This window comes from Mustela erminea, chromosome 4 (genome assembly GCF_009829155.1).
Source record: "Mustela erminea isolate mMusErm1 chromosome 4, mMusErm1.Pri, whole genome shotgun sequence".
Taxonomy (NCBI): Eukaryota; Metazoa; Chordata; class Mammalia; order Carnivora; family Mustelidae; genus Mustela; species Mustela erminea.
This window is the reverse complement of record NC_045617.1, coordinates 80,829,381-80,843,419: the sequence shown is the minus strand read 5'-3', so window position 1 is coordinate 80,843,419 and position 14,039 is coordinate 80,829,381. Positions and strand designations below refer to the sequence as shown.

The 14,039-nt window shown below is 36.7% G+C and overlaps 1 protein-coding gene across 1 annotated transcript in view; it reads right to left on the bottom strand.

Annotated features, from left to right (window-relative positions):
• The window catches only part of MAN1A1 (mannosidase alpha class 1A member 1), a 165,564-nt gene that overhangs the window by 26,402 nt on the left and 125,123 nt on the right, over window positions 1-14,039 (bottom strand). The window contains exons 6-7 of the mRNA XM_032339673.1: window positions 2,051-2,174; window positions 65-158 (exon numbers count right to left, since the gene is read on the bottom strand). Coding sequence (XP_032195564.1) covers window positions 65-158; window positions 2,051-2,174 — 218 coding nt within the window. The remainder of the gene's footprint in view (window positions 1-64; window positions 159-2,050; window positions 2,175-14,039) is intronic.

Sequence of the window (14,039 nt, the reverse complement as noted above, 5' to 3'; positions counted from 1 at the left end):
CTCAGTTACTAGAACAGTGCTGGGTATCATAAAGAGCTAAAACGATGCTAATCTTTTGACTTACATTGACCCCACTGTCCACTACTGGGATTCAGATAGTTAGGATAAAGGCCTTGTGGTTTTTCCAGGTTGTTCAGTACTGTTCGAATATTCATTACCTACAACAGAAAATGAGATGTTACTATGAAAATCTAAAAAACAATTTTGGTGCCATTCTTCTCTCTTTCTCTATTACATTTTTCCATGTTAGGAAAGAAGATTTATTTAAAAGAAATAGAACAAAGAGAGTCACCCCAGCTTACAAAAATAATCGCTGTCAGTGAGTACAGTCCCACTGATCTGCCAGATGCCATAGAAGGAACTAGGGATCTACCAGTGGATAAACAAAATCCTTACCCTCTTGGAATCTGCAGTCTCGTGGGAGGAGACAGATAATAAGCACATAAAAATGCCAGGTGGGGACAGATGCTATGAATAATGGGACAGGGTGATGTGAGGTCGTGAGGCTCTACACTTAGGGAGGTCTAGAGAACCTGATGGGAGAGGGTTTGAGCAGAAACTTAAAGAAGCAAAGAAATAATATGCAGAAAGTTGAAGGAATTGCAACTGGGGCAGAGGTAGGTGTGAGCACAAGTGTCCTAAGGAGAGAGTAGGAGTAGGTTTGGCAAGACCCCTGAGGCTGGAGGTGAGGAAGCAAAGTGGGCAATGTCAAAGAGAGAGGAGAGAGGGAGCCAGGGCCCGCATCATGCAAGCCTCATGGGCCAAAATGAGGGCTTATTTTATTCCAAGTGTGATGGGAAGCCCCTGAAGTTTTGTGTGATTGAGGCGGCAAGAGAGGAAGCAGTATTCAGGTGAGTACTGCAGAATACAGCTACGAGATGTTGGGTCCCAGGAAAGGATGGCAGCAGAGAAAGAGGGTCGAGCCAAAGCATCTCCTGATGGGTTCGACCTAAGGTTTCCCAAAGAGAGAGGAACCAGATGACCTCAAGATCTGTGACCACTGGGTAAACTGAGGTGGCATTTATCAAGACAGTAAAGACACAGTAGAAACAGGTCTGGGGGCTGAGTCTGAGGCATTTTGAGTAGTAGTTGTCTCAATGGAAATGTCAGATACAGAGTGTGGGACAGGTTGGGACTGGAGTGACAAATCTGAAGTCAACAGCACATAGAAAGTATGTGGAGCCACGAGACTGGGAGAATGAATGTAGAGAGTGAACATAAAAAGAAGAGACCCAGGTTTGAGTGCTGAGGCTTTCTGGTATTTAGAGGTTGGGGCATTGGGGAAGATCCAATGAAGAAGGCCGAGAAGCAGCAGTCTACTGAGGAAGGAGGCCAACCAGGGTAGTATGGTAGGCCTGCAGCCCGGTGCAGTGTCTTGGAGAAGGAAGTGACTGTGTCAGCGGCTGAGGGTGAGGAAGACAAGAGCAGAGAATGATCATTGGACCTGGCAACGCGGAGCTCACTGGTCACCCAGACAGGTGTGGCGAGGAGAAAAGCCTGACTGGAAAGCCTCAAGAGCGAGGGACGCAAGAAGGGGCGGGGGCGCGGGGGGCGGGGCGGTAACAGAGACAATTCTCTCAGGGAATTTTGCTATAAAGGGGAGCTGCAAATAGGATGAGTGCTAAGGGCAGAGTGGTGGGTAAATCTAAATTTCTTCAAATATCTATGGGTTCGTTTCTTGAAAATTAGAAACTGATTCAATTTGTATTATACTTTGAGTTTAAAAAGTCTTTCCTATCCATGCTTCATATAGTCCATACAACACTATTTTTAGATAAGGAAAAACATTCAGAGAGGTACAGGGACTTGTCTGAGTTGTAGAGAATCCAACATGTACACCATGCTATCTGACACAGAGTCAGACGGTGCCATGGAAAGACTGTGGGTTTACAGTTTGGTCAAATGAAATGCTGCACGTAACAAACTGCATAAAGAACTCGATTAAATTTAGTTGTTCTTTTCCACCTCTAATATTCCTGAATCTTCCAGAAGAGGATATTGTTTCTCACAAGTACGGCTTTGCAATGCAAGGTGTATTGGAGAATCTCACCTTTTCAGCAAAGATGGGGTTTCCTGATAAGTGGCTCAGGTGTAGAAACTCCAAATGCAGAGTTCCAAATTCTGCCAAAATACTGCTGCCTCCTGAGGCCCAGGGCCAGTTCCTTCCGATCCCACTAAAGAAGAGAAGAGATTGAACAGTTATGGGACAGGTTAATTCCAGTTTTTGCAGCTCTAAATAGCAGAGGTGAAAGAGACAGCTTTCGAATAATAGCATCTCAGCTAATGGCCTACTCTGGATATTAAAAAATATCCAGCAGGGCACCTGGGTGGCTCAGTTGGTTTAGTAACTGCCTTCAGCTCAGATCATGATCCCAGGGTCCTAGGATCAAGCCCCACATCAGGCTCCCTGCTCAATAGGGAGCCTGCTTCTCCCTCTCCCACTCCCCCTTGCTTGTGCACCCTCTCTCTCTTTGTCAAATAAATCTTTAAAAAAAATAAACAAATCCAGCATTGTTGTCTTTGGCTACTGGTTTCAGGCTTTGACTCTTACCTACAGACTGAAAATCAGTGTTGACTTAAGTCAGAAAAAAGTTGCTATGTGCTTGGTGTTGATGAACAGACAACTATTTTGGAAGGTATAGGCTCTATATACACCCATTCCAAATAGAATATAAAACCCCCCCCCCCCCGCCACAAAGTGCCCCAAATCCCACATAAAGCCCTGCAACATTTTAATTAATTTCAGCCTGAGAGTCCATGGACTATTAGAGATATTCACATTATACTTAAAAGTTTTCATTGATATAAGATAAATTTCAAAGATTCATTGATTACTCATTCCACCTCTCCCCAAACGTTCCCTCCACTACTAAACGTTCTTTTGTTTTCCTTCACATTATTTTCCCTATTTTCTAAGTATATTTTCCAGGGCGCTCATTTACTCCCTGACCCATTTAATCTATGTTCAAGAATTTCAACACAATTATGGAATTCAAATCTGAAAGGGGTCAAAAGGCATGAGCTTCAGAAAGTATTGCCTCACGCCTCATCTTGGAGAAATGGTGCTGAAAAAGAGTTCGCCCTACACATCCACACACACAAATAAACATGAAGTGACTTTTGAATCATGGTCATATTCTTGGGTACGGTTTATTTTTGGAGAGCCACTTAAAACACCAAGACTGAGTGTGATAATTGGAGGAAAGAATAAAGTCAAGGATTTGACTGGTAAATTCTCTTGCAGAAAGCTGAAAACCCACATTTTGGTTTTAGTTCAGATGCACATTTATTGCACACCTACCATTTGCCAGGGACTCTGCATAACATTGGGTTACAAAGATGATTATAATGAATAAATCACTTTTTTCTTGAAGACATTATAAGAGAATGACCTAAACACAGATAATTCCAATTAAATATGGTAAGTGCCAAGATAAGTGTGTGAGAAATTCTCGGAGCGCCGAGGGCCAGGGCATGCAATCCTATATGGTGCGGGGGTGGGGGGGAGCAGCACAGAAGGCTTCTTCAAGGATGGGACTCCTGAATTGATTGCTGAAGAATGAATATGAATTAGTGAGGGAAGAATGGTGAGAGGGAGCATCTGGACACCTTGAGCACACAGAAGGGCGAGCCAGAACTAGAAGCACCAGATACTGCTGAGTGGAGGGAAAGGAAGGTGGCTGGAGAGAAGGTTATAAGGTTCAACTGGGGCCAGGTCTTGGAGGTTTGTGGATTTCTCACTTTCTTCCCTTTCCAAGTTGGCTTCATTTGAATACTGTTCTTGGTGTCCCCTAGATTTCCTTCCCTGTTTGTTTTTTTGCTTTAGATCATTCACAACTCTGGGTAAACCCTTTCAGCTGTCTTAACTTCTGCTCTGGAATGTTTAAGAAAAGGAAAACAGTAAGGACAACTGGTATCTAAAATTCTAGGCTGGCCTCACTGTTATTCCATGTCTTTTTACTTTATTATTATTATAACTATTATTATTTTTATTCCATGTCTTTTTAGAGCAATCCTAAATTTTATCTTCCAACATAGACTTATAGTAAACAATAATAAAAAAGTAAACAGAAATAAAAGAGATCTAAAAATCATGTATTCATTTATTAAAAAAAATGCTTTATATTTATTCAGTTCTGAGAATGTACATCACTTTTTATTTTCATGGTTGGCTTAGATGAAAGAAATAGCCAGTCATTCAAATAGGATGCACAACTGCTTTCAAATTTTATTAACATGTGGCAAGTACACATAGTAATTGATCATTAATTTGTTGTCATATTTTTTTTATTCCAACCATTCCATCACTTGACTAAACTCAAAAAACCAAATTAAGCAAAACTAAAAATGTTGATGTTCTAGAGAAACTATTAAAAGCAAAGCCACAATATCAGAGTAAGAGGGAATGAGGACTTTCTCATGAAAAAGGAAGATGATAGTGTGTTAGGAAGGCAGCCCAGTTTCCAGACCTTCAAAGACTGGTTCTTTTCAGTTCAGGGTATGAGGGTGGGGTGGTACACTCAGATGAGACACTCAAGTAGTATATATGTACTACAAAAAAATTCAAATTACTTACATATTCATGCATTTGTTCCCTACTATTAATATGGTTAATTAAGAGAAAACCAGTGATATGCTGGGAAAAGTTCAATAGGTTAAAAAAATTAAGATTGGAAAAGGGATATATGCATATATTAATATGTATATATGTATTATTATATAATAATATATTAATGTTAATGTAATTAATATTAATGTGTGTGTGTATGTGTGTGTGTATGTTTCCTCTTTCTTCTTGCCACACATTCATATCAGAAGGAAAACAGCACACTTTTCTATCATTGTTTAATAATATAGGAAGCATGCACAGTAAAAGTACTAGCAAAGGCTATGTCATGCTAACAGAAAGAAAGCTGGGTTTACATGAAAGAATGGCTTTGGTTACCATTTCAATCCACGGAATTAATGTATTTTGGTAAAACTAAGATTGATAGTTGTGCTAGCTCTTAAACATAAATGAGAGCAGGGTTCCAAGAAGTCAGAGAGGGCATCGTTATATCTAGATATTTAATAAGGTCATTTGTCTTTTCTGATGCAAAACTGAATGGCTAGAGATAGATCTTGGGGAGAGTGTGGGGCACGCACCACAGGTCATCAGAGCTAAAATACTTGTGTGGTCGGAGAAATGACTGTCTGTTTGCATAACAAATGTGCACTGAATCAGAACCAGTTTTGGACATTTACAAGACTTCTAAGGTCTTTTTGTCTTTAACTTCTGAAAGTCTATTGAGGAACCTATATACTTGTATGGCTCTGATTTCTAAATATATACAGACATTGGGCATTTGACAACAAAATGATGGGTTTATGACAAAGGGAAGTGAGTGCAGAGTGAGTTCTGCTCCTTTGGTCTGGGGGTCAGGATACCCTGGGCATCCCATGTTACCAAGTGCTAAAGCTTTCTAGACCTCTGGGTCAAGATCAATCTCATCTGAGAGAGAGGGGATATTTAAAATGTCTTCAACTTCAGTTCCCTTATCACAGTATTTTAAAGGCATTTATGGTGTTCCTTATTTTATCTTTATCTATTTTACAAACAGTAAAAATATTTTAGAAAAATATTTTAAAAATAAAATAACAGTTTGTGTTCAGAAAATAAATTAGTTCCATCAGGCAGGCATAAAAGGGAAGAATATTTAAATATTCCTAATCATGTTACAATGATTGCATTTTAACCCAATGCGATGAGTCAGCATATGGAAATGTATACACAAAAAGGCAATTAACATGATTTGGGAAACTGCCAAGTGAATGGTTAAAAAAATCCTGGAGCAGAACTTCAAACTTCTGCATTAGTCTAATTTCACTTATTTCTGTTTCCTCCAATCCCCAGTTCTTCCATTTTAAATTGGAGTACAATTTAATACATATTTTTCAATTTTTATTTTAAAATTTTGGTAGTCTACAAAGGTTATAATTCTTTGAAGATAAAACATCACAACAAAAAACAACTGATTTTGGCAAGTACAACTTGAAAAGTGTGTTTAATAAAGATACAAACGTAGTGATCCGAAGGGGCACGTGCACCCGAATGTTTATATAGCAGCAATGTCCACAATAGCCAAACTATGGAAAGAACCTAGATGTCCATCAACAGATGAATGGATCAAGAAGATGTGGTATATATACACAATGGAATACTGTGCAGCCATCAAAAGAAATGAAATCTTGCCATTTGCAACAACACGGATGGAACTAGAGCGTATCATGCTTAGCGAAATAAGTCAAGCGGAGAAAGACAACTATCATATGATCTCCCTGATCTGAGGAAGTGGTGATGCAACATGGGGGCTTAAGTGGGTAGGAGAAGAATAAATGAAACAAGATGGGATTGGGAGGGAGACAAACCATAAGTAACTCTTAATCTCACAAAACAAACTGAGGGTTGCTGGGGGGAGGGGGGTTGGGAGAAGGGGGGTGGGGTTATGGACATTGGGGAGGGTATGTGCTTTGGTGAGTGCTGTGAAGTGTGTAAACCTGGCGATTCACAGACCTGTACCCCTGGGGATAAAAATATATGTTTATAAAAAATAAAAAATTAAAAAAAATAAAAATAACATATGATTATTAAAAAAAATGGAGTCATATGATTCTTTGGAAAGTGTGAAATATTATTTTGTTGCTTTAGGTAATATAACTTGAATGTAGTTTATTAGCAGTGGTAATACACATCCACATCCTACTGCACTCAAAACCAAGAAGATATAATTATTTACTGACCTCAAAGCTCTGATAAACAATGGGCATTATGCTTTTATTCTTTCCTAGGAATGGTTAATAAAACCAGAGAAAGGAACTACCTTACTAATATTGCTATTCTATTTACGCTTGAATCCCATGGGAGAGCTGCTAACTCCTCCTAGAGCTTGTAATGAACCAAGTAGCTTGAGGTTTGTTCTGGATTGATGGTATATCTCTTCAAAACAATCTTAAATTGAGGAACCCAAAGTGATAACTTATAGTCACTGCCCAGATACAATTCGGATCATTAAAAAACACATTTGCTTACTTAGTATAATCAAATGCAACAAATAAGTAATTTATAGAACTGAAACAATTCTGAAAAATAGCCAGATGAATTTTGGAACACTGAAAAAAAAAATTAAAAAAAATCCTTACATTTCCTTATATACCTTATACATTATACAATCCTTATACTACCAAAAAAGTTTTTTGTTTTTGTTTTTTTAGACTTGACTCATCATTTACAAAACCAATTCAAAAGTTTTCCAAACATTTTTAGATCCATATATACCGGGATGATTAAGCAATAGTCTGTCTAAATTTCATTTCTAGAAATGGCTTTAAATGTTTTCTTAATTGAAAGGTAGCACAAATATGACAATAATCGATGCCAAGAACAAAAACTCAAATAATTTTGGAATTATACTATTAAAATTTCTTAATGAAAATATATAAACAAAGCATTAAAGAGTTATATATAGTCTTGATTAGCTATGACTTTCAATTTATTCTTCTTTGCTGCTTGCTATTTTATGTCAAATGGGAAATGGGTCAATAAACAATTTTCTTAGGGATTCATGTCTGAATAATGTCTGATTAGCTGATCAGTAAACAAATGCCCTTTAAGTTCAAAGTCCAGAGCACAGGTTACTCCTGGTGGCTATGGAGTTTGGAAGAAAATTCCCCACATTCTTTATATTATGGTAAAGCCTTACTTACATATGTAAATAGAGGGGCACACAGGGATATTTAATTCAAAAGAGCAGATAATCCAATATTATTCCTTTTGGATTTTAGCACAAGTTAGAAAAGAATAATTAGAAAGTTCATGAACAATTATTTCATTTAACTGTATTCCCAAGGCTAACTGATTCTGAGATTAAGCAATTTCAGCTTCACTTATTACAAATGCTTCCTTCCTGAACAGATTCACACAGTGCCGATCTCTCAAGTTTGTAGTCTAAGACTTCACTGAGAATTGGATTAATAATTCCAGGGACTGGCATTCTAGAACTAGTCAAGATTCTATTATGGCTCAACCATAGAAAGTTCCACTGGGGAGGACTACTTCTCCAAGAGCCATCTACAGGGAAATGGTGGCTAATAAAGGCCCATATGATTGAATTCATTCACAATCCATGGTTTACTGTTCCTGAACAGCAGCATGTGGGTTAAATCTCTAAAGAGTTTCCATACTTAATTTTTTTAAATTTAGTTTTTTTCCAGCGTTCCAAAATTCATTGTTTTATGCACCACATACTTAACTTTTTTAACCAAAGTCCAAAATAATGTTTTAAAATTAGCTACATTGCTTTGTCTTATGGGTAGTTATTTTAGACAGAATTGAAACTAAATACTTATTATTTTAGTTTATTCTGACAATACTGCTGTCCTTGTACTTGATAGTCTAGGATTGAAGAAGAAGTTGGAATTTACAAAAATATAAATGGTGAGAAGTCCTAAATCTTTAAGTAATCAGTTCCACAGTTACAAAGAAGCTAAAATTCTGTTTCCCAGCTGTCCTTTGGGTAAGATCTCCTTGTTATTCACAATCGATAGACTCCAAATAAGTTGAATGAAGTTTTTAATGCTCAATTATTGGGCAAACTGGGATACCCTATCATTAGGTTTGGGGAACACTCCAAAAATGCTAGTAGTACTGATTAGAAAGCATTTTAATGCATTTAAAATGTGTGAGCATGCACATTTACTTTACTGTACTTAAAAATAAAGAATTATATCCTACATGTTCTTTTAAATATACATCACATTCTTCATGGACACTTCCCATATTGAGCAATACACATCATTATTGTTGAGTGAATAGTACCTTATTTAATGGATATATAAGTGACCCTCAAACAACACAGGGGTCAGGGGTGTGGACTTCCTATGCAGTTGGTATGCATGGATCACTTTTAACTTCTGCAAAACTTACTACTAATAGCCTACTATTGACTGGAAGCCTTATCGATAATATAAACAGTTTATAACATATTTTTTGTGTGTCATATGTATATACCATATTATTATGATAAAGCAAGCTAGAGAAAAGAGAATGTTAAGAAAATCATTAGGAGGAGAAAATACATTTAAAGTACTATACTGTATTTACTGGAAAAAGATCTATATATACATAGACCCATGCAGTTCAAACCCATGTTGTTCAGGGTCAACTGTATTTTAATTTATTTAAATGTATTATTGATAGACATGGAAGCCAATTTATTTATTTATTTTGGTCACTGTAGACAATTTGGTGGTAGGTCTAGGAATTTTTTAAAGCCAACTAATTTTCATACAACATCTACATAGGTGTTAGCTGGAGATGTTAATTTGTCGAAATTAACATCTGGTAATAATGAGGATAGATTTGGGAATGTGTATTGGAGGCATAAACGTCCACTGTTTACAGAGTTATTTCTTAACAGTGTGGGTCTATTATATCTTGCCACATTTGGTACCCTCTAAACTCTTGGGATGTCTCAAATTCATCTGCTGTAAATCATTCCATCAAGCCCTTTAACCTGGGGAAGGAGGAGCTATAAACAAGCATTTATATCCAGACACCTTTCTAATAAGCCTCAGGATGGAATAGGAGCATAGTATATTCCACCTTCAGAAACAGTAACTCACCCATATTAATTTGTCAGACATTTAAGACACAATTGTTTCATTACTTCCATACATATTTAAGATGTTACTTAAGATCCAAGATTACAGTGAAATTTGGCTATTTATCTCTTTGCTTCTCATTCTATGGGTCCATGGGTCATTTATGGATCAAGATAAATGAAATTAGTATAGTTCCAGACTTTTAATTCTTCGAATTCTGTTCCTCAGTCTCTTTCTATAACCAGAATGGCCAGGATTGCTTCCTTCTAAATTCTAAGATCTTTAGGGACAAAGACTCTGCTTTATACATACAAAGTCTAGTCCCAAAGTCCAAGTCAGTGTGTAAATAAGGTGTTTAATACATGCTTCATATAATAACATTAAAAAATAATGAAACGTCTATGTCATTGGCTCCTACCCCTAAATTATATCTAAATAATATAATCCTATATTTAGCATTACTACACACAAGCCACTTTGTAGCCAATTCAAGAAAAACTTCCTTTCTAGACTGATAACTAGTTTTCTATCACAAAATTGAAATACTCTGAAGTTGTGATTTTAACAACTTGGAGTAAATACTCCAAGGTTTTTTAATTTTTTTCTTTGTTTGTTTTTTAGATGTCAAATATTTTATTGAACTCAATAAAGGAACCAGTAAGACAAAACAATCAAAAAGCATTTGAGAAATTGTTTTTGTTTTTGTTTTTAGGTAATACTAGGAATACCCCTCTAGCCTAGTGACAACACTAAGTCATGTCCAACAGAGTGACAAATTGTTACTCTTGGATTATCTTTTCCACCAGACAAATTATTTGCATCTCCACAAAATCTACATTTCATCTAAATTCTACAATTTAACATGTTACCTCATTAACTCTAGGACCTTCAATCAACAGTATATACTGATTTGAATTAAATACAATTCCCTAGATAATCTTTTATCTTAACATGATGTGATAGCACATTCATCTTTTTGCCTTATTTTCAAATTTCAGATAACTTTTTTCTGAAGGCACAGTATATATATAAGCAAAAGTTTTGAGAGTGATAATGATTTCATCTGGAATACAAGCTTAGAAAAGGAACATTAAAATAAAACCCCTCAGTTTATTAAAGAGCCACCCGACTTCGGAATTGAAATAATTAATGGGATTTCTCAGTGAGCATGTGTGGAGGGTCTTGCTTTACCTAGAGATTGCTTAAATCTACTTATCCTTGCCACAGCTTACTGGTCAAGGTGACTTGCTCTGAATTTCTGGAGGATTGGGATACCAACTGCAACTCAATTAAATGTTTGTTCACACATCTGAGTAGAAGGAAAACAATTTTTGGAGAACCAATTCTGTTTTTCCTTTTGGCATTCTTCAGAGGTCTTCAGCAAAGAAATCAAGTGGATCTAATTAAATTTTTATGAAAGGAAGTGAGCTTCATCTGCCTAGTATATGAAGTACATTGATATTTCTTTACCAGGTTTAACAAATCCTCACTTTTCCAGATATTAAACTACTTGGGAGTAACTAGGAAAGATTCGTTCCTGGATGCTTACGTAATAATTAGTTATCACTATACTTCAGAATGGGCAATAGATTGTTTTTAGGTCAAGATAAGTAGAATAAATGCTAAATTAAGGAACCTGAAGTGGGAAAATGTAGCTCAATGCTACAAATGCTATTCAAATTCCCAGTGATGAATTAACAGTGAGAAAGTTCAAGAAAATAGATGATGTCCAGGTGATCAGGCCAATAATCAGTATCTTCTTTTAAGCTGCATTATATAAATTCAGATATTTCTTTTAACATGTAACGTAACTCTAACCAACCAAAAGAAACTGCAGTTAATTAAACCACCTTACAATTTAGAAAGGTAGCTTTTCTTGGTTTTGAATTTTTATGTAAGAAGTATTGCACAAACAAAACTGTGTGCATAGCTCGTGGTAAGAACAAACAGATTCAGGGATTACTCTGAACAGATGCTGGAGAATAAAGCTATCAAACTGCTTCATTCTCATTTTCCTGCCTTCTGCCTACAGCTTATGGTTTAGGAGCTCTGGAATATGTGTTATGAAACAGTTTGGCAACTAAAGTCTTAAGAACATAAAGCTAAGAAAAATGTCATGACGAGAGAATAAAGAGGCCAGTGAGTAGAAAGAGGAAGAGTACCTGGCTGAGGAAGACCAAGGAGTCAAGACAGGTATCCTTCTCAACAGAACATGAGGCACTGCAGCCGAAATCAGCGTCTGTTCTGTTTGGCCCACAGTGGCATCCTTATATAAATGCAGTCAGCGCTAAGGGATCATCTGTGTATAATTAGCTATCTGCTGCCTTGTGACATCTTCTCTTTTACTTAACTCTTTACATGTTTTAGATTATCTCCCTAACTGGAGGAGGAGACCTAAAGGCAGAGACACAATTCTCTTTAAGGCCTCTCCTACCCCCGGAAGATACCCAGGTACCGTAATTTGATGTTTGTGACCTTTATATATCTCAGCAACAAATCCATTTCTAACATGACTGTAATCTATATGTTTTCTATAAAATTCAGTTATTACTCTAAGCAAGGTTTATTACTCATAGTTAAAATATTTTATATTTATTCACACTTTTAATTTACACTTAACTTTAACTTATATGTTTATATGTCTTCAGCAACTAAGATTCTTTATATTACAGGGAAAATATATGGAAAAATGTAACTAAACTAACTTTTACAAAGTGAGAATAATCAAAATGGATCGTTCATATAATCTGAACTTTGTGGTAGCCTCCTAATGCTGATATTAAAATGTAAAAATGTTTCAAAATACTAAGTAAATAGTTGGAGGAATTTCAACTGTAAAACTACCTATTATCCAGAAGAAATATTCAAAATATTATATAAAATATGTGCAGGTTAGATGTAATTGTAGCTTTTAAAAATCATTATTTAATGTATGCTAGCCAGGTAAAATGCAAAAATTAAAATACCAAAATAGTACTTTGAAATTGAAAGTGATAATCAAATCATCCATTTTATCTATAAGAAAAAGAAAGAAACAAAACAAAACAAAACCACCTTTCTTTTACCTTCTAGCTAAGGGACTCTGGGCTTTACATTTTGGTAGGTAACGGTGTTGGCCCAGAAAATTAGAAAATTTTGTGTAGTAATTATGCCCCAAACACTAGTTCTTAACTCAGTGAGGATGGGGTTTGGTGATGTCATTAAAAGAATCTGTGAGAGACACAGGAATCTGGACTGGAAGGAGTGAGGCTTTGCTTAGGATGAATTAGTCTAAGACTAAGTAAGACCAGACTTTCCAGATTGATCTGGTCTGAAATGAACTGTTGTAAAATAAAGGAATGAACTAGAAGGAGGATTCCAGGGTTTTATGGATTGAGGCCACTCTTGGTAGAAAATAAATCTTACAGCTTTGATAAGTGCCTTCTTGTTCCGTGAATGCCAATTTAAGAACAATAACAATGTTTATGGCCTATGCCCACCTCCCTATTCAAAATGAAAATGTTCTCTTGTATCCCATGGGGAAAATGTACATTCTTAGAATTTAAGATTGCCTACTTCAGTTAATAGTAGAATGCCAGTGTGAAAAATGGCACGATTATCCTGTAATGTGAAGCGCTAAGAAGAAAATAAAACAATATGATGTGACAGAGTCTGACACAGAGCGTCCTTAGATGGGCTCACTGGAAACACCAAGGCGAGATTTTCAAGCTGAGACCAGCAAGATAAAAGTGAACCTATCAGTAAAGACCTGGGAGCGGTTTCTGAAAGGGCCCAAAGGTAGGCAGGACTCTGCCACGTATGGAAACAAGAGGCTAGCTGTGTGGCAGAGGGACAATCAGTGAGGGGACCCTAGTGACAGGGACACTGGCAAGATGATAAAGGCATCTGTAAGGCCAGGGCAAGCATTTGGACTTATTCTAAGCGCAATGGAAAGTCCCTCCAGAGTTTTGCATAGGAGGTGATGGTATCTGATTCACATTTTAGAGCTCACAGTGGTCTGTGGGAACAATAAGCTGAGAGCAAGAGCGGAAGTAAGCAAGCAAACAGGTGTTCAGGCAAGAAACAGATGGTGGTGGACCCGGTGCTAATAGATGGAAAGATGAAGAGTGATTTGGGTTCTATCTGGAGATAAGAGGGTCAAATAATTGGATTTGGGGATGAGGGAAGACAGGAATCAAGGATGATTTCAAGTTTTTTGGGCTTTAGCAGATGGGTGGGTACGGGTACCATTTAAGAAAATGAGGAAGACTGAGGCAGGAGAGGGCATGATAAAGAAAAGCAGTTCTGTTTTTCTGATTTGGCTGTAACAATGATGGTTCAACAATCACAATGGGAAAGACCTGATCATTTTAATTTTCCTTTTTGTTCACTTTTTATAAAGATTAATTTATTCAGTGTCA